The 23,446-nt window shown below is 38.1% G+C and overlaps 3 protein-coding genes across 8 annotated transcripts in view; 1 reads left to right on the forward strand and 2 right to left on the reverse strand.

Annotated features, from left to right (window-relative positions):
* lrp2a (low density lipoprotein receptor-related protein 2a) overlaps window positions 1-3,358 on the forward strand; it is an 80,977-nt gene extending 77,619 nt beyond the window's left edge. For all 4 annotated transcript variants that reach the window (XM_049484649.1, XM_049484650.1, XM_049484652.1 and 1 more), the window contains 4 exons: window positions 804-911; window positions 1,143-1,259; window positions 1,336-1,407; window positions 1,760-3,358. In XM_049484649.1, coding sequence (XP_049340606.1) covers window positions 804-911; window positions 1,143-1,259; window positions 1,336-1,407; window positions 1,760-1,930 — 468 coding nt within the window. In that variant the 3' untranslated portion in view covers window positions 1,931-3,358. The remainder of the gene's footprint in view (window positions 1-803; window positions 912-1,142; window positions 1,260-1,335; window positions 1,408-1,759) is intronic.
* A 1,432-nt stretch (window positions 3,359-4,790) lies between these two features.
* Window positions 4,791-13,450, reverse strand: rdh1 (retinol dehydrogenase 1). Its single transcript, XM_022680210.2, has 5 exons — window positions 13,268-13,450; window positions 10,478-10,805; window positions 6,397-6,655; window positions 5,951-6,114; window positions 4,791-5,203 (listed from the first exon to the last, which is right to left on the reverse strand). Exons 1-5 carry the CDS (start codon window positions 13,268-13,270, stop codon window positions 4,986-4,988), a joined length of 972 nt encoding a protein of 323 aa, XP_022535931.1. The 5' UTR covers window positions 13,271-13,450; the 3' UTR covers window positions 4,791-4,985.
* Window positions 13,451-14,484: 1,034 nt separating this feature from the next.
* dhrs9 (dehydrogenase/reductase (SDR family) member 9) lies at window positions 14,485-22,986 on the reverse strand. Of its 3 annotated transcripts, XM_022680207.2 has the most exons (6): window positions 22,886-22,976; window positions 22,441-22,474; window positions 19,956-20,279; window positions 18,478-18,736; window positions 16,310-16,473; window positions 14,485-14,964 (listed from the first exon to the last, which is right to left on the reverse strand). In XM_022680207.2, exons 3-6 carry the CDS (start codon window positions 20,266-20,268, stop codon window positions 14,741-14,743), a joined length of 960 nt encoding a protein of 319 aa, XP_022535928.1. In that variant the 5' UTR covers window positions 20,269-20,279; window positions 22,441-22,474; window positions 22,886-22,976; the 3' UTR covers window positions 14,485-14,740. The 3 variants fall into 3 exon arrangements, with proteins under 3 accessions (XP_022535928.1, XP_022535929.1, XP_049341142.1); XM_022680208.2 differs by lacking the exon at window positions 22,441-22,474 and having other exon boundaries at window positions 22,886-22,986; XM_049485185.1 differs by lacking the exons at window positions 22,441-22,474; window positions 22,886-22,976 and adding an exon at window positions 22,281-22,406.
* Window positions 22,987-23,446: the final 460 nt, after the last annotated feature.

Genomic DNA, 23,446 nt, shown 5'->3' on the forward strand with positions numbered 1-23,446 from the left:
GCACTCTCTCCGCTTTTAGACTCTTTGGTCTGTTTGTCTGCACTAGAAATGCGCACTCTCTCCGCTTTTAGACTCTTTGGTCTGTTTTTCTGCGCTAGAAATGCGCACTCTCTCCGCTTTTAGACTCTTTGGCCCGATTTTCTGCGCTAAAAATGCGAACCCTCTCCGCTTTTAGAACTCTTTTGCCCCGTTTTTCTGCGCTAGAAATGACTTTTTTTTAGACTCGTTGACTCGTTTCTGACACCCAGCGTTCAAACTTTGAATCTCATATTATAAAAACCTGCTTAACAGCGGGCCAACTTTCATTCTATTCCTAAAATACCTTGCGGGCCGCTCCAACAAAGGAAACGGGCCACAAATGGCCCGCGGGCCGTAGTTTGGACATCCCGGATTTAGATCTTAGATTTAGTCTTTAAGCAGCACAGCTGAAAATGTGCTTAATCTAATTTTCATGTTTTTAGTACATGCAGAGAAGATGAAGTGTAGATAAAGCTAATTCTACAGACTGTATGAAGTTAAAGCCATAGTAACATCATTTAAAACTGCCCATTGTGCTTTTTATTATTTTTTAATCTACTGAAAGTTGAGTTTTTTCCTTCTGATTTATTTATTTATTTATTTGTAGTTGGATGGGTTCTGATGACATTTCTTTCAGGGGGAAATATTTCCTGTTCAGAATGTTGTGTATTCCAGGACTAGGCTTAATCCCTAATAAGGAAACCGGTGTTAGTCAGTCCAGGACTCATAGATTGTAGATTTAATGTGTGAATTTTTCCTGATTTCAAATTCATCCTTGTTTTTAGGATGAGAACTTTGCAGAAGCTGGTCAGCAGCCCGTCACTTTTGAGAATCCTCTTTACTCAACTGCAACAGGAGCATCTGGTGATCCTGCAGTCATACATGCTTCACAGGTAAACCAGGACACTACTAACGGCTGTTCAACCATGCATGTTTAGTTTACCAGTGTGCCGGTATTTAACATTGGCCAATCCCCAGTCACATCTGTACGAAATGCATCATAGAAGTCATCACCACCATCTGGGTAAAATTGTCTGTGTGAAATACCTGTGAAATACACTGACTGTCATGTCAGTGTAATGTACTGGCTCCCGATCATTAATTGTGGTTCTGCTGTTTAACAGGTTACTGTGAACGTCAGTGGTGATCAGATAGAAAACAACTTTGCCAACCCCATGTACCACGCGCAGCAGCAGGCAGTGGAGGTGAAAAGTATTCCAATAGGCCCAAAGACCACACCAGTGAGTACAGATCTAAAGTAGCTTAATATTTCAAAGCTATTTTTAGCCTTATTCATATGATTCTTCTTTGTTTTAGGAGTCCAAATGGAGTTTTTTCAAAAGAAAACTAAAACCAAGCACAACATTTGAAAACCCAACATACTCAGAGGTAACACATATTTCATTAAAAAAACACATACGGGCTCTCACCTCAACCAAACGTGTTCTCTGCTGCTTGATAGATTAGACCAGGGGTGTCCAAACTACAGCCCGCGGGCCATTTGCGGCCCGTTTTCTTTTTTGGAGCGGCCCGCAAGGTATTTTAGAAATAGAATGAAAGTTGGTCCGCTGTTAAGCAGGTTTTTATAATGTGAGATTCAAAGTTTGAACACTAGGTGTCAGAAACTCAACACCAAACACTTAGTCTTCAGATAAACTGCTTCACACCAAATCTGAAATAAAGTTCCATGGAATTTACTCATAACTAACTAAGAACTATGTTTTTGCTGTTGTGGTTTCAGATGGAGGATAAGCAGACTGTTAAAAGTGCAGAGGACAGTTCATCCAGCCAGCCATCTCCCTTTGTACCGCCTCCCAAGTCCACAAAGCGGGAGAAACCCAGCATGTACTCCCCAACAGAGGACACCTTCCGAGACACAGCCAACCTAGTCAAAGAGGACAGTGACATATAAGTGTGTTCCGTTTGTCTCTCTAACTTTTATTCACACACAAGGGGAAAAACACAAAGATAAACTATCCCTTTTTGCACAGAATCTATTTTTATATGCAGCCTGTGTACAAAAAAGAAATTTAAGATTATTTTGAAAAGAGACTAGATGTTTGTATAACCCAAAAAAGAGACTATTAAAAAAAAACAAAAAAAAACTCTATTAAGACTTATGCCTTCTGCTGTTTCTAATGCCAATTCATGTTTTATGATTTTTTTACTGTGATGTACTATATGTATATCTTTGCACTGATGCTGCTGATGGTGAATGTTATGAATATGCTGTATATTTGTAAATTTTAAAGATTTTTTTTTTGGTAATTTCCTCTGGTAATAGATTATTCTTTTTTTGTTCTTAGAGATACGGTACTTAAAACATGTGAGAGACAACATGGTGAAATATGAGAAAAACACACTAAGGTGTAACTTCTTGATGCCATGCCGTGCTACTTCTTTGTGCTTAAATTTAAATCAAGAATTGCCACTGGAATTAATCATGTGCATCTCATCTTGCATATTTATATACCTCATCTGTGGACTGACCAAGGCAATAACAGAGCAGATTACTGTTTGGTCTACTGTTCACAATCAGTTCCTCAGCAGTACATTTCCTTCATATTAAATATATGTCAATATTATAGAATGTTATCATTTGTTCAGTTTATGAACTGCGAAAGACTACTGTTACCTGTATTAAGCTGCTTGCCTTATTTGCAGGTATGCTTTTAGAATAAAGCAAAATGATTGACACAGTTTCAAGAAAAATTCCAAGAAAAATCACATCTGTGGGGCCTCATAATCATAATCAAACCAGTGTTGCATTTTTCGATTGATCATTTTGTTATAGTAGATGAATGCTGAAATGTGAGGGTAGCATTCCTGTAGCATTTGGACTGGAATCCTGTCATTTAAGAGAAAGGGACTGATAGCAAAACAGTCTGATTTAGTACAAAAAACTCCTATTTGCCCAAAACACAGGGCAGAAATACAGATGTCAGATATTTTAATGAAAGTAGTGACACCACATAAAAATGGCCTATATTTAGAATTTTCATTGATACTTGAAATATTTTTATTATTATTTTTATTTGTGAATTGAAGTCAGCTGTATGATATATCTCCCTCCTGTTGTTGAGCTGAGACATTTCACTGGACTGGGTGTAGATGCAGTACAGGTAAAGTATCTATTCATATTTACTGTTGGTTCAGCCCTATTATTTTCACTGCAGGTTAACTTAATGAAGTACACAATGAGTAAAATCTATGTTCTTGAATGATTTTGTATGTTAATGAAAAACGAAAAATGACCACAATGTATTGAGAAAAAGGAAATGGAAAATAAATTGACAAAAGCTGCTGACAACAAAAATCAAAGAAATGTCTTGTTTTATAATTGTTTTGTACAAAAATGGTCTTTTGTCTAATATATTCTTTACTTTATACCACTATAGATTCTGATTAAATAGGATTTTTTATTTAATAGAAACAGCAAGACAATAAACAGTTATTTTACATTAGTTTTCTGTTCACATTAAATATATGACCACCACACAATCAATATCCATTACTGATTAAACAATCTAGGTGTCGATCTTAATCCCTCATTTTTTATTTTCATTATGATTTGTAATGGCGGTTTTCTGCAGTGCCTACTGCTCTACACGTATTAACATTTGCCCTTTTCCCAACATAGTATAGCAATAAAAGCTTATTACCAGCTCCTGCCTGAGTTAAAGTGGACGTGTTAGAGCAGAAAATACTAAATTGTGCATGACTACTTTTAATTTTTTAATAATCAATTTATTTTTTATAAAGTTTCAATATATTATTATTGCAGTAAGAGACATGCACTAAAATGCCAGATGTCATTGGATAGCATTATGTAAATGCATCCTAAAGTGTTACCTCGTGGGTGGGCTTGGGAACAACCTCATCTGTTTAAGCTGTAAGGTAATATTTTGTGAGTCAGGATGAACACCGGCCAGTGTGTTTTTATGGCAAGGCAATGTGAATTGATATTTGGAGTGAGTGAGTGTCAGATTATGTGATATTTCATTTCTTTTGTTAAGAGGGAATTTAACATACTGTAGTCATGTGCAGTGTCATGTGTACAGGGAATAAAACATAGAAGACAATCTACAGTGAACAGCACAGCTGGTGGATATGATAACTGCTAGAATAAGTGGCTTGCACAGACATTTTGAGGGGCAAGTGCTCAGTGGGGAAAAAGGGCACTTTTAAGCGCACTTTTAATTTTACTGCCCCCCCAAGCAAATCAGTCCAGAACCGGGGCTGTATGTGGTCGTCCTCATGTTATCTATCATTGATTTGGGCTAGAGAGGCTAGTTTATCTGGTGACCAGTCGGCTAAGATGCTTAGTAGTTTGGTGCTGTACGAGACATTTTACTGCACAACAAAATGATTTCACGTTGGGTTTAGAGGGCAAACGGTAGGATTTTACTTGATGTGTATGTTACCTGGCTGGTGGGACACGGAGGAGAAGAAGCCTATCTGTTGGGGGGGGGGGATGGGGGGGGTCACGTGACAGAGGAAGAGAGAGGTCGGGCTGATTTCAGGGCATTCTGTTTTCACTCGTTTTTAATCGCTCAGATTTTCAAAAGATCATTTCAAGCCAGCCTCAGTAAAATCTTAATAATAATAATAATATTTTTTTTTTAAACCCGAAGTTTCAAAAGGGCACTTTGGTTGATAAAGGGCAGAGTTGGTGGTGCTTTAGCGCCACCTGATGTCTATGTCTGCACGCCTCTGGCTAGAATGGTCCGTGTGACAGACGAGCATCTCTGTCAGAAATAACACACATCTAATGAGGGAAATACATATTTATAGCTTACAGATAAGTGCAGTGTTTTTCAGCTTCCATTGAATATTGCAAATATCATATGACATAATACTAGTTCCTTCCTCAGGACAGTGGTCACGTCAGTATAGTTTTCACATTTCCACAAGCAAGATTTCCAATACATTCTGCAGCTGAAACAATACGTATTAAAACTGTTCACTCAGCTCTTAGTAAGTGTAGGTAGGAGTGCAGAGACAACGAGGTCAGCTATACATGAAGGCATATAAGAGAGAGGTATCCAGAAGAGCTTGGCATCCCAGCCTGCTCCATAGCGTGTTCGTGGGTACTCTGCTGAGAGAGCGTGCTGCACACAGGAAGTCACTTTGGAAAGATCTTCACTGCACAAAATGTTCATGGAGAAGGCCTGGGCCTTCAAATCTAAGAAAGGTACAAAGTCAACAATGAATCAAACAATCAGTACAGGGTCAGTGTAAGAGTTTGAGATTAAATTCCAAAAATAGAAAACAGAGAAAGTCTCTGGACCAGAGAGTGTGTGTTTGTGTGTGTATTTGCACATCTTTGTCAGCAAGTAGCGAAATACATTCATTAAAAGGGGTGTCCACAAATATTTGCATATTCAGCTCTGGAAAAAATTAAGAGACCACTTCAGTTTCTAAATCAGTTTCTCTGATTTCGCTATTTATATGTAAATGTTTGAGTAAAATTAATATTTTATTTTAATTCTATAAATTACAGACAACATTTCTCCCAAATTCCAAATAAAAATATTGAAATGGCTGAAATGACAAAAAAGATGCAGAGCTTCTCTCCTCAAATAATGCAAATAAAACAAGTTCATATTCATACAATTTTTAAGAGTTCAGAAACCAATATTTTTTGGAACAACCCTGGTTTTAAATCATAGTTTTCATGCATCTTGGCATGTTCTCCTCCACCAGTCTTACACACTGCTTTTGGATAACTTTATGCCTTTACTCCTGGTGCAAAAATTCAAGCAGCTTGGTTTGATGGCTGGAATATAATCAAGAGGAGGATGGATGCTCAGAGGTTTTCAATTTGGTAAAATTATAAACATTCTTACAGTTTATACAAGTTTTGGTTGGATGAAACATAAATGTTTAAAATTGGATTTGGATCAGAACAGAATCCATTCTAACTACTTACAGTTTTGCAGGTACGAGTCTCCATAAGATCTTCTCACATCTGCCGGAAGGCCATCCCACCGATTCTTCAGATCAGACTCAATATGATTCAGGTCTGTTACTCGCGTTTTAAAGAATCCAGGCTCTATAATGCTTACTTTCATACTAAAATGCTCCATGTCTCTCCTGGATGCAAAAAGACATGAAAGAAAATGCAAAAAAGATGTAAAAACATATTTATAGGACATTTGTAAGGGATAACAATTTGCATTACTTGTATTTAGCTTAATCCCAGCCTGGGAACCAACCCTACAGGGCAGATTCCCAAACAGAGATTGAGCCTAGTCTTGAACTACACACATTTTAATTTTGAAAAAGTGCCCCATATATATATAGGCATTTCAGTCTAAATGTTACAAAACCCAAGACTACTTTAGAAAAGACCAGCTGTTTATCTGCACACAATACCTCAGTCCATCTGAAAATGCCTCCACACACCACTTGGACAGACAGTATCCTCCACCAGTCAAAGACAGTCTGCCCAGTATACTGGCCATATTCACAACCCTGCCTTTAGCCTTCTTCAGTAAGGGTAGGCACTGCAGGGTCAGATTTATCAGCCCGATAAGATTAACATCCATAACCTTCTGAAAGTCCTCCAGCTGCATCCAGTCGTTGGGGCCAATTGGGACGGACCGCCCAGCATTATTCACCAAACCCCACAGACCTACAATCAATAAAAGCATGATTTCCAGTTATTCACAAAAGAGCTTGTGTAGGAGTGTTGAGTTATACACAGACATTTCAAAAGTCATGGAACAGGAACTAGTATCATGTCCCATGAGTTTAGCCATGTGCCACAAGCAAAAATTGCTGCACCGGCCTTTGGGATGTGTGTGGTGGTGCCTACTGCATTGAATAAGTGGATTCAATGTTTGACAGTCGATTGATTGTTTGCATGGACAGTTTAACCAGATGTCACCAGCCTTGATCATTAACGCCCACTGTCCTGTCTACTCTAGGTGGTTACACCTTTTATCATGTATTACCTTTACAGGTGGGGCGCTGTGGATTGAATAATGTAAAACTCCAATAATTGACCATGCTTTACCAAGAGCATGTGTAGAATTGACTTATAGAGTTGTGCATCCCTTAAATCAACATTTTATGATAAATTCACATGGACTGCTATTCCATGACTTTTTGTTTGCCAACATGTAAAATGTAGTTCATTAATTGTGGTTCGGCAGTGGCAGTGTCCAGCACAGTTTGGTAATTTCCCTATTTAGATGCACCCACTAAATCAGGCATATAGCACAAATAATCAGCTGTTCAAAAAAATGACCAAACTGTGCTGAACAACAGCCCTCCTAGACCAGAATTAAAGAACATTTTTACAATGTGTGGCAAGAAAATAAACATTTAATTTGAAATCTTTACTGGCAGGTTTACTAAAATCATTTTTGCACAGCAACACTTTCCAAACATACCATAAAGAACCCCCTAGCAGCTCTACCAGGAGGTTACAATGGTAGTACTTAAAGCATCACAGGACTAATAAAATATGAAATACTCTAAAGGCCTGGCACGAAGAATCAACCTATCTGGAGATTTAACTAGGCTTATATGTAAACCATCTGAAGCGTTATTTAGGCCTTTAAGGCTATGGTACTCAAACAGGCCTACAAAGCTTCAGGCTGAATAATGCTGATTTATAGGACTGCTGTGAGAGAGTTTGTAAGAGTCCTAACTTTTATGAATGCAAGTGGAATGATATTTCTTTTTTGTGGCCTATTTGAGCGTTGGTGTCATTAATCAAAAGCCAATTTAACCTGCTGTCTGTCTAAACCAGAAGTTGTAAACATTTCCCCAATGGGCCAGTTTTGGTCAGTTTTTTTTTTTAAACAAGCACGAGCACCTGACTCCACTCGTTTAATTAGTCATTCAGTCTTCACACAACTGATCACACATGCTTCTGCGTGGCGGGCAGGACAGATATATGGTCTATTTCTAAAACATGGATTAAGTGTATTCTTGGCCTAAGATGTAGTGGTAATAGCTAATAAACACTGACAATATTTAAAAATTTGGGTTTAGTCTGATTAATGTCCTTTGATATCATGTTAATACAGTTTTGTGTATTTTAAATTAGATTTATCTCATAAAAATGTAGTATGTAATGAAGTTGGTCAACTAGCCAGTATATCATTGAGGCCCTGTACACACGAATCCAGATATATTTAAAAACGGAGGTTTTTGTCGGAGGTTGAACAGGGATTTCTCTAGACATTGGAAACTTTTCTCGCCACTCTTCAGCAACAGTTACTTCATTTTTATTTAATTGTCTCACCAGGTGCTTGTTGGTCCAGAATCTCCCTTCATGGTAAGGTTTGATCCTCCGGACAGGAGGCTCGGGAAAAAAAAACATGCAGCGCATTTTAATGCCTCTGCTGTGTTCGGTAATGTGAGAGTTACGTTAAATTAAGCCGTGAACATGTTAATAATTTACCAATCACAGAGAGAACAGAACCAATCAAGCCTGTTTCAGGCTTTACGGTCACTGGTTTCAAAGCCAGCTAACTAAAGAACCATTGAGTCTAAAACACTAAAAAAGGCTTAATCGGAGTTTTCTTTCCACTGAAACCTATTATAAGGACACATCTTTGCGTGGCTTAACGTGCTAAAAGTTGCAAACACCTCTCATTTATTTCACCGTATAATAAACTTAACTAAACCGAACTTAAACCTAAATACGATAACAAATCACTGTGCTGTAACCCACATTACTAACCCGCTGTAAAATCCAGAGAAGCTGGTGGTGAGTAAACAGGCTGATAAGGAGCTCCAGTAACAGTAAATTATGTATTTCGAGTTTGCTGGTGTAGCTGGTTCCGACAGTATATGGGGTGCACCAGTATAATTAAAGCTCATACTACGGTGGCCGAGAAAGCCCAGCGCAGTGCAAATTGAAAAGCGCTGCAAAAGCACAAAACACATCCATCAAAATTACAACACAGGCGCAGCAAATAGAAAAACGCGCTGCAAAAAGAAAAACGCGCTGCAAATAGAAAAACGCGCTGCAAATAGAAAAACGCGCTGCAAATAGAACCACAACACAACGGAAGTGAGTCACAACACAACGGAATTTTCCCGGGGGACCTTAAAAGATGCTGTACCAGCTGTATACAAAGGACAATAAGTGGCAAACAAGCTTCTGAAAAGTAAGTTATGTTTATTACCTGTGATTACCACGGTTGTGTGCATATTATTAAAAGTTCTGCTTCACAAAACGCCTTGTTTGCCACTTATTGTCCTTTGTACACATAGTGAAGTCCGAGACGTTACTGAAGACGCAGCTTAGCTGGTACAGTATCTTTTAAGGTCCCCCGGGAAAATTCCGTTGTGTTGTGACTCACTTCCGTTGTGTTGTGGTTCTATTTGCAGCGCGTTTTTCTAGTTGCAGCGCGTTTTTCTATTTGCTGCGCCTGTGTTGTAATTTTGATGGATGTGTTTTGTGCTTTTGCAGCGCTTTTCAATTTGCACTGCGTTGGGCTTTCTCGGCCACCGTATCATACCGATAGAGTAGCATATAGAACAGCTGAACACGCCACTATCACTCGTCTCAGCTACAGGGGTAAAACCTAGGTCTGCTAGAGCGTTTAGAGCTGGTTCTGCAGTAACACTGTCCTGTTTTGGTGATTTCCTGCTGTAATACTCTCAGCTGTAAACGTACGGCCGGAGTTCGCTGGTGTTGCGCCGAAAATAGTCCCCTCCTGATCGCTAAGCTAATGTTAAACAAAATACTCAGTTTTGTGTGGTAAAACTAAGCTTCCTGAATACGCTGACGTCACACAGCGAGTCTGCGCATGTCCGCTTTTTGTTTAGCATTAGCTTAGATATCAGGAGGGGTATTTAAAAATCTCCGCCCTGGAAGCCTTTTTTTTTCGAAAAGCTCCGTTTTCAGTGCCCGAAAACGCTTTGTGTGGACGGAAGGCCAAAACGGAGACAAAAATGATTTTTTTTTTAAATATCCGGATTCGTGTGGACGGTGCCTGAGGGTTTAACTGTTGATACTTTTGTACAGAAAGATACAATTATATCTCAATTCAATATTAGTTAAAAGTATTTACAATATTAGCCATGAGACTTTAGTAATATTGAATAATGAATAATGACATTACCATTGAACAGTGTTTATTACTGTTGACCTTTCACTGTGTTTTGACTTTTTCTTATTATGTTTGCTTAGTGCTTGCTTAATGACCTACATGGCTAATCACCATTTAAAATATTGGTTTAGACTCGGATAAAAGTCCAGATAACATACAGATATTAAAGTTAATTTCTTTACATTATTTCTCTAAGATGGGGTAAAATTCAAGGCATCTAAACAGGCATATGGAGCTTCTTTTTTTTCTGCTTCAGAGTGAAAAATGCAGATTTATGGGGTTGGTGAGAGGGGCTGCGGTCGTCAAATCGCCCATATCTCCACTTTATCTCTGGAAGTGCTTGACTCGTGCTGGCACCCTCGCCCCCCAGGCCCCATCACCTCTCTCCCCGACCTCCCGGCGGACCTCCTCCACCACGCCGGCCACACTGTCTCTGTCTGTCACATCCAGCAGCACTGTCTTCAGGCCTGGGGAGGCCAATGATCTCAGGCTGGAGGCTCCGGCCTCAGTCAGACAGGCCGCGATCACCCGAAAACCCTGCTGGTCCAGCTGCCGAGCTGCCAGGTTCCCAAACCCAGTGTCACACCCTGTGATCAGCACATGCTTCTGATGGACATCATTGACCTTCAGAGAGTCCCTCACATACCAAACGATGACCCCCAGTACCAGGACCACCAGCACAGACCAACAGACCAGATCTGAGATCACCTGAAACACAGACCTGCTGAGTTAGTTATAACATTACCTACATAGGTTATATAATGGTTATGGAGATTACAGCTATCCTCACACACCTGATCATCATCGAGCTTGAATTGGAAATAAAGCAGACCAGTTCTAATTTATTTGACGTCTTCTGCTGGACACTGCACGCAGGCAACTTGATTTTTTATGAGTTGTTCAGCAGGTCAGAGATGACCAGGATGTCCCCCTTGTTTACTTAATTTTTGGACCCCCGATGAAACAATTACCCTTTCCCCTGCAACATGCTGCATGTACAGCAGTTTGAATGGGATTTATAGGGAATAGGATCACTGTATTTTAGCTTTTTAGAGACATACAGCAAAACTAAAAGCACTCATATCTACACCAGGGCCTCTTTTAATCATGAAGCAAATTGGGAGATGGTTGGAAAAAAGTCAGAAATTCTTCAATTTCTCCATCTTCTTCAAATTCAAGTCATCTTAACAGAACCATTGTTAGTTTTGCTCCATGTCCTTCCAAATTCCACAAAAATTCCAGTCCATTAAATATATGGGTTTTTATATAGTGGATTGTTACCATGACTAAGACAGATATGGTTTTAGGGAGGTTTGATGTGCACGTAACACAGTGATATTTAACTTAAAATAATGTTTTTTTTATGTTTTCATCATATTCTGATTCTCGTACTTATCGCCTCCAAACTTGTAAGGCTCAGCCGCTCTGTGGATTAGTTTATGCCTGCCAAATTCGGGGTCTCTAGGCCTTTGTCTTCCCTACTGGGACCAAAATTTGTTATTTTAGTAGGTCTCAAAGACTTGTAGGGCTACATCTCCCTAAGCTTTGATCCTAGGTTCACCCTCTTATGAGGCCTTATACATCCTGAACACCTGTCCAACACCTCCAAGTTTCATTTGCCTGCGACCTAAACCCAGGGTTACCACACATGAGGCCTACCAAAACTCTCTAAGCCTAATTTCTAAGGTTCTAAGGCCCCGTTTCTCCTTGATTTTTTATTCTAGGGTCACCAAACCTGGATATGTTGTACATGCTGTGAGCCTATCCAACATATACAAGTTTTGTGCCCCTGTAACCTTTGACCCCCCAGGATAACCACACCTCTACCTGTAATTTCTGCCTTTTCAGAACTGAAGTGCTGTATTTGCACAAGCAAAATAAAGTAAAATAAAGTCAAAGCACATACAGTTTTTACAAACAATTACCAAAAACGTATTTTTACAACATAAAACAATGTTGAATAGGAGCACTTTAAATTAATTTTCAAAATATTGAAGGGAAAAAAAAACATTTACAACATGTTTAAATATATTTTTTACATTTTAAGTGAATGTCTCCAGAGAAAAGCTTACTTTCAAGTAGAGAAGATAATCTGTTAGCACCAGCTGGTGGCCAATGTGTGCAAGTTTATGAGACTTGTGTTTGTGTGGGTTCTAAAATTTGAATGCAGGTAAAGGCAACTGCTTTTTGTGTTCTTAGATAAATTGTAGGAAAAGTATTTGTAGTTTAAGCACAAGCAATGATTTTTTTTTGTCTTAATAAAGACTTGCTCATTCCAACAAGAAGAATTATTATTTAATTATTTTATTTATTTGTTTTGTATTTTTTGGTTATAATTTAGAAAAAGGTATCGAAAAAAGTATCGTTTGGGAATCGCTACCGAACTCAAAATATCATGTGCCGGTATAATTAAAAAAAAATTTCTTATATCTAGCCCCACTTATAATGTGCAGTATAGTCGCAGTACAAAATAAAACTTTGAAATAAAATAGTTCTGTGCTTAAAGTTTACTGCTTAAAAAATAAAGTACAAATTTATAAAGAATATTGTGCGTCAGTATAGTCTCAATAACTATTGGAAAATTGGCACACTAATAGTGGTATACTTACTACATAAAATATACTTGAGAAATATACTTGAACTTTCCTGAATTTACTTAAGAAAAAAAAAGTAGTCTACTATTTTTATAGTAGTATTTTCTTTTTTTAGAGTTTAGGCTTATCTGTAACCCAGGACCATTTAGATCCATATAGCTTTTAGAGCATGTAAGGCGATTAAGGAATGTAATTTCATTCAAATACAGGGATGCCGAAATTCTGCATAGTAGATTAACATCCAGTGTTAAATGTGTCAGACCTGTAAAGCAACATTAACAACGTTGACACGTTGCAACGCTTGGCACCAGGGTGCTAAACATGCATTTAGCAACCCACCAGATGGCATTCAACCACACAAGGTCTTTCTGCTGTAAATAGCCTAGATAATGATTTATAGATATAGTAGTTTACTGTGCCTGTTCTCCCATAAAGAACATGCAGTAAAGTCTGTAACAACAAAAACAGTACCTACAGCATTAGATCAGATTGATCTCTTTACTTTATCAAACATTTAACACCACATTACATGAGAACACAGTAAAGATATGTAACAAGTAAAGAAAGGGAACTCACCATAATTACTATAATACTTTTCAATGTGAAGTTGATCTTCTTCTTCAGTCGGGCAGCAGTGGAATGAGCTATACAGGCTGTCTGTTTTCATTCCTTGTGAGATCCCAATCTCTTCCTACGTGAGGGCACAAGTTACAGGAGCTGCACTACTAGAGTTTACTGAAGTGTCAAAGGTCTCTCAGTCACACGTAAACCCATCCCCAGTGATTGTGTAATAAACCCAAAGGACCCAGTTATTTCTATAGCTTTCATTCAGTGTCTTTCACTACTTCTGTACTGCTTACTTACACTAACAGTTGCTGCACAGGGGCTACGCATGTGATTGTAACAGGCTAAACTGATTTTATGTGAGGAGACCTGCCAGCTCTTACATACTCTAATGTGGTGTGTCATACCCTAAATAGATAACAAAGCACTGCATGTATGCCAAAGTACAGTAACAATGGATGCCTTAAAGTGCCTGTCTATGAGTTATGCAATGAGCCTAATTTATGTCATATTTTTTTGATTCAGCTTCTGGATGTGATATTATTACAGTAATTGTGGTAACAGAAAAAATATGACTGTGCCATGTGCTTGCTATTTAGGGAGATTAAATGTTTTTTCCTACCAAAGAATAAAAAAAAAAAAACACTGGACACAAACAGAAAAAAAATCTACTTTTGAAGCTGTCCTTCTGCTAAAATCCAGCAAAGTACAATTGAGATAGGTAGGTGTATGTTTAAAACAGCCCTGTTTACACTAGTTAAAAGTATAAATCCACTCTGGGTTTTGTTCCAACTCCCTGGGTGGCTCTGCTACGGCTCAGCCAACAAAACCTTCTGGACCTGGACTTCCCACCTCTTTGTGTTTACATAGGATCTCCGGTGGATTACGCATTTTACAAAGACTCTAAGACTAGGTCAGTGGCTGACATAGGACACTGTTATTAGCGTAAAATGTCTTTATTTTGAAATGTTTTAAACTGTTGTCCGTCTTGCTGGTGTCGCAGTGCTGTTAGCCAATCAGAGGCGATACGTTTGCATGTATGAATATTTATAAACAAGAGCCGAAATCCTATTGTCCCCCCCCCCACACTCCTCCAAGGGACTAAAGAGCTGTTATAACGGATCACCGGAGCCCTTTTTTTACAACAACCAGCTCACATGGCATCCATTCATACTAGAGACCACAACTAGACATTTTAAAATGAATGAAAAAAATGTTAGAATGAGACCTTTAAAATTAACAAACATTTTTTTTTATTTAGATACAGAGGTTTCATGAACCATTACTTTACCAATCATCATCAATGCTATTATCAAAAAAATATCTAATAAAATTAGAATTATATAATTAAATCCTATGATAAGGAGCACAGAACATGATGTTAACATGATTAATTAATTAATTAACTAACTAACTAACAATTAATTAACATGATGTCTCATCTTCAGTCATAGAGTGGTTACTGTAGTCCAACAATAACGCACTTTATAAACTGGCAACCTTAGGTTTCACAACATTCTTTGACAGCAGAGCATCAGCGATGCAGGTTGGCATGTAGGACAAAGGCAGCCAGAAGAATTTCGCGTCCCAGCCTGGTGAGTAGCGTGTACGGGGGTGGACGGCAGAAACGGCATGCTCCATACAACTCACCACCTTCATCAGATCTCCATCCAGCATCTTCACGAACTTCTCTTTCATCATAACTTTCACTAAAAGAGGTGAAGAGTGTTGTTTGAGTGCCTGTGGTGTTTGGCTAAATCATAGTCATGAATATACACAATAATTTTATTTATAATTTTTTTTTCCCCATTTTCTCCCCAATTTACAAGGCCAATTACTCAACCCACTCATTAGGACTCAAGGTGGGTAAAGGCCCGCACATGCCTCCTCCGATATATGTGAAGTCAGCCACCACCTCTTTTCGAACTGCTGTTGTTGCATCATTGCAGAGTAGCATCACAGCACACTCAGAGGAAAGCACAGCGACTTAGTTCCGATACATCAGCTCACAGATGCATTGTGCTAAATGACATAACCCTTTGGAGTGATGTGGGGAGAGAGCACCATCTACCCACCCAGAGAGAGCAATGCCAATTGTGCTCTCTCAGGGCTCTGGTAGCCGATGGCAAGCTACATGAACAGAACTCGAACCGGCGATCTCCTGATCATATTTATCACATTTATATCATACCTCTACCTGAGATATTAAAAAATACAGGAATTTTTTAAATTTGTAATAGCAGTCAATGACCGAGAATGTCATGATACTAATAATAATGCACTCCATATATCCCCATATATCCAGGATTAAAGTAAAATGAATGATACTGGTAGATATATAATGGAAAATGAGAACAGTGTGAATTTTTCATTTGCTAAAAACAGTAAAAAAAAAAATAGTACCCTGATGTGATAATTAGGGGTGGGTGATATGGCACGATATTTTTAGGGTATAATATTGTTCACGATATTCAAAAATGTTGGCGAAATTATCACGTACGATATGATATAGAACGCCCCTAATTATAATTATTTGTGACCATTTGCAATCTGCAATCATGTAATGACTTGTAAACACTATAGATACATAGTTTCCCTTAATAATGCAGATTTTTAAATGGATGACCAACACAAACTGTGCAGCAACAGATTGAGAGCTTCTGTGCCTGAATTTACATCTACAAATTTGACCAACTTATAAGTAGGAGTGTCTAACAGACTGTACAGTGGGTGGACACAGTGTTTAAAAGCTCCAGCAGCACTGCTGTCTGTGTCTGATCCACTTCAATCACCACTGCAACACATACTAAAACACCACCACTGTGTCAGTGTCACTGAAGTGTTGAGAATGGCCCAGCACCCAAATAATACCTGCTCTGTGATGGACCTCCTGGGCCATGATCATTAAAGTACAGGATGAAGGAAAGATAATAAAGGGGACTACAGTCGGTAACTACAGAACTACAAAGTGCCCCTATATGCCCGGTCCACAGCAAATGATAATACGGACAAAGGATTTCTATATATGGGTCACAGAAGTGGTCCTGGACTTACCTCGATCCATGTAGTCACTTCCATAGTCGTTCTTGACGTCTTGTGGCAATCTTTCCCATAATTTCTGAATACTGTTCTCAAGGAGTTTAGTGTCAGTCACACTCGTTTTGAAGAATCCAGGCTCGATACACAGTACCTTAACTCCAAAGTGCACCATGTTCATCCTGTAAACATCAGCATGATTATTATTCAAAGGTATTTTCTAATAAACATTGTTTAACCACAGAATAAATTGTTGAGTCTGAAAACTATTGAAATTCGTACATGCTAAAACAGGTCCATACATTGCTCAACAGTTTAGGACTGACATACAGCTCTGGAAAAAAATAAGAGACCTCTTCAGTTTCTGAATCAGTTTCTCTGATTTTGCTCTTTATATATATATATATATATATATTTGAGTAAAATGAACATTGCAGAGCTTTTAGACCTCAAATATTGCAAAGAAAAAAAGTTAATATTTATGAAGTTTTAAGAGTTCCGAAATCAATATTTGGTGGAATAACCCTGGGTTTTAATCAGAGTTTTCATGCATCTTGGCATGTTCTCCTCCACCAGTCTTACACACTGCTTTTGTGATACTCCTGATGCAAAAAAAATGCTTGGTTTGATGGCTGTGATCATACATCTTTCTCTATATTATATTCCAGAGGTTTTCAATTTGGTAAAATCAAAGTAACTCATCATTTTTAAATGGTGACTTTTTTTTCCACAGCTGTATTTATTTAATTTGCTGTTCAATCAAAACCAGTAAACAGAGGGTTTTAAATAAAGCCTGATACTAAACCATTTTAAATTTAATCAAAGATCCTTATTTAAATGACTTTCCATTTTAGCTATTCTTTTAAACTCACGTTAGCACTTTAGTTTACTTAACTATCCTAATTCACCTTTTTTTATATAATTTACTGTTTTTTAACCATTATTTTATTTTCTACAGCATTTACATTTTAAATTTTTGTGTCTTGTCCTCATAAATGTAAGGCAATGAAAAATGAAGACTCTGGGATGAGCTACAATAATAAACCTGCCTTGCCATGCCCTGCCTCAGGAGGAATCCCACATAGTGCATTCCATTATATATCAGAGTTTCAAAACACTGTGCTATTACGTGTGTTCTCTTGAACTTTCAAGAGATTCCAAAGCAAGCATGGCTTTCAATTGGCATTCCAGTAGTTAAGATGCTAAGAATAAGCTCCTAAGGATATTACACTCTGAGTAATCAGTTTATGAAGTATATCTAGGTACAAATACTGTTTACAAATACATACTTACAACACAGATTACAATGCCTATGGGCTACGAATGGCTCACTAGAATAGCTGAACACAGTCTTCCAGACTTTTCTCTGTTGTAGCAGCAAAGTGGAGGAACATGCTTCTACTAAGTGTTGCTTGCTGACTTCAAACGTCAACTAAAATCCCATATATTCTTAGAGTCCCTAAATTAATACTTTTGTTCTAGGTAACTAGGTATTCTGAGTGTTTTTAGCCTGTACAACCTGGCTAATGATATTTTCAATGTAAACAACAAAGCACTTTTTTGTCTCTCTAGATAATGGCGTCTGCTAAAGGCCTTAAACTTAATGTAAATGTAACCAAGTAATATCTGTAAGTGGTACACAGTAATCGTAAAACTACAAACTACACATACATAACACATAAATGATAGATTGGTCAATGAGCACAATGTAAATGTGTTATACCACAAAGGTTCTTAACATTTTCTATGTCATGGCCCAACTTTTAACAACCAGAAGACATAACAGCCAACAAAAATGTAACTGTTCCTGCAAAATTCTATTTTTCAATTGCAGTCACTGAAAACGCAATTCTGGCCTCACAGCTACATTTCCACAAACTAAAAATGTTAAATTTGCTCTTATATTTTTCACAGACATCCCCCTGAAAAACTAATCCCGTCCAGATAGGGCTTAAGACCATACTTTTAATATTTTAAAATATATTTTAAAATATTTTAAAGACTACTACTACAGAAACAGAAACATACCCATTTGTCTTAGTTTTATACAGTAGCTTACCAGGGATAAGTGCAGAATATTTATTGTTTTTTTTATTAGGACATTTATCATTAAAAAAATAATGTGGATATTATTGTCGATGATACAATATGGCACACCTGGGATTCACTCAGACTGTCAAACTTACCTTAGACTGTCATTGAATGCCTCCACTCCATATTTTGAGACACAATATGGTCCTCCAAATGGACTGACCCGTCCAAACACACTGGCAACATTGACCACACGGCCCTTGGCTTTTTTAATGAGGGGTAGCACACTGAGAGTCACAGCGATGACTCCATTTAGATTAACATTGATCATGTGCATGAAGTCATCAATTACCAACCAGTCGTTGGGGGCAGATGGAACGGAGACGCCAGCGTTGTTTACCACAGCCCACAGACCTGAAGATCACAAGCATAAACACACACAAACACATCATGTATTCCAATCTAATAATTACCACACAGGGTATACATACATATAGTGCTAAGCAATATGAATTTATTTTTTAAGGCTGTTATTGTTATTGTAAATTTCTGTATTTCTCACAGTATAGGGCGCACTTAAAATCCTTTAATTTCCCCTAAAATCGTCAGTGTGCCTTATAATCTGGGGCACCTTATGTATGAATTTTACCAGTCAGGTTGTAAAGAGCTGAAGTACCTCATTATACAGAAGTTTCAGTTTAGTTTTCCAGCACTGAGACTCGAGCAGAATTAGCATTAGCCACTAACCGCTCTAAGCGCTAGCATTTTCACCATTCACAGGTGAGTATTATTGGCCTGTAGCCTGCTGCTAACCCCGGCTAGCACTGTTGGAGCAGCATTAGCCACTGACTGCAGTTTCAGGAGAGAAATCTGAGTAGATTAACATTCAGCTTTATTTTGTTTGTTTGTTTTTTTACAGTTTTGTTTACTTAGCTTAACTTAACTTAAGCTAAGTTAACTTAACCCCGACCACCACCCACCGGTGAGATCTGCTGAATTAGAAGGGAAACATGGCGACACCCCTGTTCCTTACTAGTGTTGCATACTGCTTCTTATAATCCGGTGTGCTTTATATATAAAAATAGACCAGAAAATAGATGTCCATCGATGGTGCGCCCTATAATTCTGTGTGCCGTATAGTGCAGAAAAAAATGCTATATGCATCTCTGAGTATTGTGCATTACTGGTAATAGTGGCAGATTATTAAACTCAATTATACAGATATTACAGAAATAATTACACTTTCTATAATCAAATGTGTGGAGTGTCCCTTCCAGAGAGATTTTTTTCTTTGAAATATGAAAAATGCACATCAATGGATAATCGGTTGATGTATGGTTGATTTACATTCATTGATGCACATGATGAAATAAGACTGTACTGCAGTAAGCTCTGTTGTGTGGCAGTTTTGACATGGCCTAGTTTTACACACTTGTGAAGGCTCCGCATCACTCTGTCACAAGATGTAGTAATATTACATGCCCAGAGGAAAGAAAAAAAAAAAGGAAGAAAAAAAATCTGTAGGTATAACAAAGAGCACGCTTCACTTACAGGCAACACAGATGTGCCATAATCACATTAAAGACAAAATGCAAAAACAAATGCAAAAAAAGTTTAAGGTCTAATATCTTACCTCTCTCTCCCACCAGCTTCCTAATGATCTCTGTAGCTTTTCTGATGCTGTCATTATTAGTAACGTCTAACGGGACAGTAGAGAGTCTAGTGGAGCAGGCCTTCTTCAGCTCATCCTCTCCTTTCTCTGTATAGCAGCCGGCAATCACAGAGAAGCCCAGAGAGTCCAGGTGTCGGGCCAGGAGGTTCCCGAATCCACTGTCGCAGCCGGTGATGTAAACATATTTCTCTGATTTGTTTGGCACTCGTTTCAGCTCTCTAAACCACCGGTAGATGTACAATAAGACCACCAGAGCCAAGATATACAGAAACATTTCCACAGGATCTGCAGGAGGAAAAGATACAATTTCTGAAATATACTGTATGTATCTAAAATGGTAATTAACAGTGAAATGGAGATAATGTAAAAAAAAATCTGCGTTCAGACAAGAGCGCTTAACTAGTACTGATCAAATTTCTATCAAATTCAGGGATTATAAGATAAATAACACAAAGATAGCATGGATAATAAGATACATAAGTGAGCAAATAGGTAATCAAACAAATAAATGAGTGTTTAGGTAAGATAGCGTGTGGTAACCATGGTTATTTGCTTATACGGGCACTACAGGACAGTTGTAAACAGGACAGTAGAAGTCTAGTTAATGGTTAACCAGCTCACCAGTTCAGCTTCCAGAGATCTAAGAACTTGTGTGTTATTTAGTGTGTAGTAGGTCACACACACAAACCCAAACAGACACACACACACACACACACACAAAAAACAAACACACAGACACAAACAGACAAACAAACACACTCTGTAAAAATGTTTTACATGTGTAAAAAAAAAACTACAGAAAATTAAATAAAAAGGTAATAAAAACTACAGTAAAAATAAAAGCCCAGTAAGAGGTGTACATATAAGTAAGTAAGAAGTGAATGTTGTCATATATTATGTATTTATTGTATATAAACTGTTTTTACATGGTAGTCTGCAATATGGTGACTAGTGAGCATTACAGGCCCTATCATGAAGACATATTTGAATAGTTGTGAATACATGTTAAAATTAGTATTTCAAATAGTGCAAAAGTTTAGTTCTTTGAAATGAATTTATTAGATAATTAAAGCGGCAGTCCGTATTATTTTGTTTTTAAACTGAAAGCAGAAGGGACAAAATATTGTGTATAATGGTACCATAAGACAGTAAAACATAAAACCTTTCTACACCGAATTAAATCACACATAAACCTAAACCACTGTTAAATCAGAAAGCCTCTCAACTGACTCCTTCCCTGATTATCCTCCACTGTTTACACAGGGCACTGTATTTAATTACAGTACCCATTAAATTGACTGTATGTGCTTGTCTGCTCCACTCTAAATACACAGTGGACAAGCCAAGCTTGCAATGAATGGGACCAATAGTAATATAGATTTTTAAAGGTAAACAAGGATAAAATAGTTTTATATTATTACAAATCCACTCTTAAACAGCATAAAGTGAAGTTCTAGTATCAACACTTTGATACTAGAACTTATTAACTAGAACATATTAAATATCCATAAATATCAGTACGGAAGAATAAAAACTGGCGCCACCTAATGAGATGACTGATAGTGTACAAGCTCTGCTGGTACCACAGGGTAGGTCTAGTCTGTGGACAACCTTTGTACTCTTTTATACTGCAACAATGACCTGCACATTTTGTAAATATAAAAATGTACAGTAAAATCTGCAAAAAAAAAAAACTGCCTCAGCCTGTCTCAGTAATTATCCATGTATTGTACAATATATAGACATGACCTTAATCACTATTGCTGGCCTCAGTACTGGCTATTCTTTGCCCATTAACATGAACTTTTGTGGAATGTATTCGTAGATGTTTATGTACAAATATGACGGCACGGGCATATTCCAATTTGGCCAGGATTCATGGGGCTGGAATTGTGAAAGAGTGATTCAGGGAGCATGAGATCATCATTTTCACACATGGATTAAGAGTTCACCAAAGAGTCCAGACCTTAACCCCATTGAGAATCTCTGGGATGTGCTGGAGAAGGCCTTGTGCAGCGGTCAGACTCTAACATCATCAATGCTGCAAGATCTTGGTGAAAAATGTATGCAACACTGGATTTAAATAAATTTTGTGACATTGAAGATTGAGGTTACTGAAACAATGCCACAGCGAACGCGTGCCACAATCAAAACTACAAAACTGAAGGCGGTCCAAAGAAATATAAGAGTGTGACCTTTTTTTTTTTTTTAGCCAGGCAGTGTAACTAAATAGCTGCACCCAGAGGAATTCACTAAGTAACACTAGCTAGGTTTCCCTCAGCTAACCTGTCACACCTGGAGCTGAGTCAGATGTATGAGAAGATAACATGTGCAGGTGTAGTTGCCTGCTGCCCATCCCTGCAGCTGAACTGTTACAGGCATGCTGTGGTTCACCCTTCACCTGGAGAGGGTGCTGATATGTTTCACCTATGGAGTAGCTTCCTACCTGTCCAGGTAACCCGTCTTGTCCAGGATACAGTCTGTACGTACAGCAAACAGACAAGATACCAGGCTTCAATAAATCACATACAGACATACAAACTGTGGCAAATCCAGGTCCAGAAAGTAAATATCCACCCCAGGATTTTGTTCCAGCTGGGCTTAGTAGTTCCTCAGCTGCAGAAGAGCCACCCAGGCAGCGTGAACAAAACCCTGGAGAGGATTTCTACTTTCTGGAGCCTGGCTTTGGCACCGCTGATCACGGAATGAGATAAAACTTCAAACTCTGAGCCAGTGAACTCCTACAGCACTGATCACAGCTAATTAATCAGGTTTACCAGCATATTTAAGCACGTAAACAGTGTCTTACTACAGTAAAGCAGAGGTTGTAGTCCTGTTATATCCCTGTAGACAGTAAAGTACTGCTGGTATAAATCCAGGTGTGTGCTTACCTCTCTGTCGGTCGCTGAATGAGTGTCTGTAGGCTTGTTTTTCGCTCGTTCACTCCAGGAAAGGAGGAGCAGGGATTCCGGAGTTCAATACAGAAAGATGTAGTTACTATGTGCCACCACTAGAGTCCGCTGTTGGACAGGAGACCACAGTAGGCTTATTGATGGAGTTTGCTTAAATCGTAAATGGTGCAACAGGTTACATTTTAAAAAGAGCTTCCTAGTACCAAGAACGTGAAGAATAAAGAACATTTTTGACATGATACCCTAAAAACACCTCACAAGAACAAATGGCCTATTATATATACTATAACAATAACATCCACCTTTCAGGTTATAGTAAGTCCAAAGCCTGGGACTTACAAGATCATCAAATAAGTTTTGGTTCTTAATTTAATATGTACAGTATTTTAAACACAGCTAGCACTTTAAAGGCATTATATTTAAAGTTATTTTATTTTGCACTACTTTGTCTTATTGTGCAGTGTTATTTTTGATACAAACAACTTTAATAAATACACATTTTGCAAGAATCCCAGCTGGCACACAACCGACCTTCAACGT

Source organism: Astyanax mexicanus, chromosome 11 (genome assembly GCF_023375975.1).
Source record: "Astyanax mexicanus isolate ESR-SI-001 chromosome 11, AstMex3_surface, whole genome shotgun sequence".
NCBI classification, from domain to species: domain Eukaryota; kingdom Metazoa; phylum Chordata; class Actinopteri; order Characiformes; family Acestrorhamphidae; genus Astyanax; species Astyanax mexicanus.

What these genes read in the sequence shown, in the direction of transcription:
- dhrs9 (XM_049485185.1), bottom strand. Translation starts at nt 22,350, where the DNA reads ATGGGCAGCAGGCAACTACACCTGCACATGTTATCTTCTCATACATCT. An exon ending in CTCAGCTCCAGGTGTGACAG is followed by an intron (nt 20,280 to 22,280) that starts GTTAGCTGAGGG and finishes TTCCTCCTGCAG; the next exon opens with ATCCTGTGGAAATGTTTCTG. An exon ending in GAAGCTGGTGGGAGAGAGAG is followed by an intron (nt 18,737 to 19,955) that starts GTAAGATATTAG and finishes TGTGATCTTCAG; the next exon opens with GTCTGTGGGCTGTGGTAAAC.
- rdh1 (XM_022680210.2), bottom strand. An exon ending in GCATTTTCAGATGGACTGAG is followed by an intron (nt 6,115 to 6,396) that starts GTATTGTGTGCA and finishes TTTTGCATCCAG; the next exon opens with GAGAGACATGGAGCATTTTA. An exon ending in AGACTCGTACCTGCAAAACT is followed by an intron (nt 5,204 to 5,950) that starts GTAAGTAGTTAG and finishes TACCTTTCTTAG; the next exon opens with ATTTGAAGGCCCAGGCCTTC.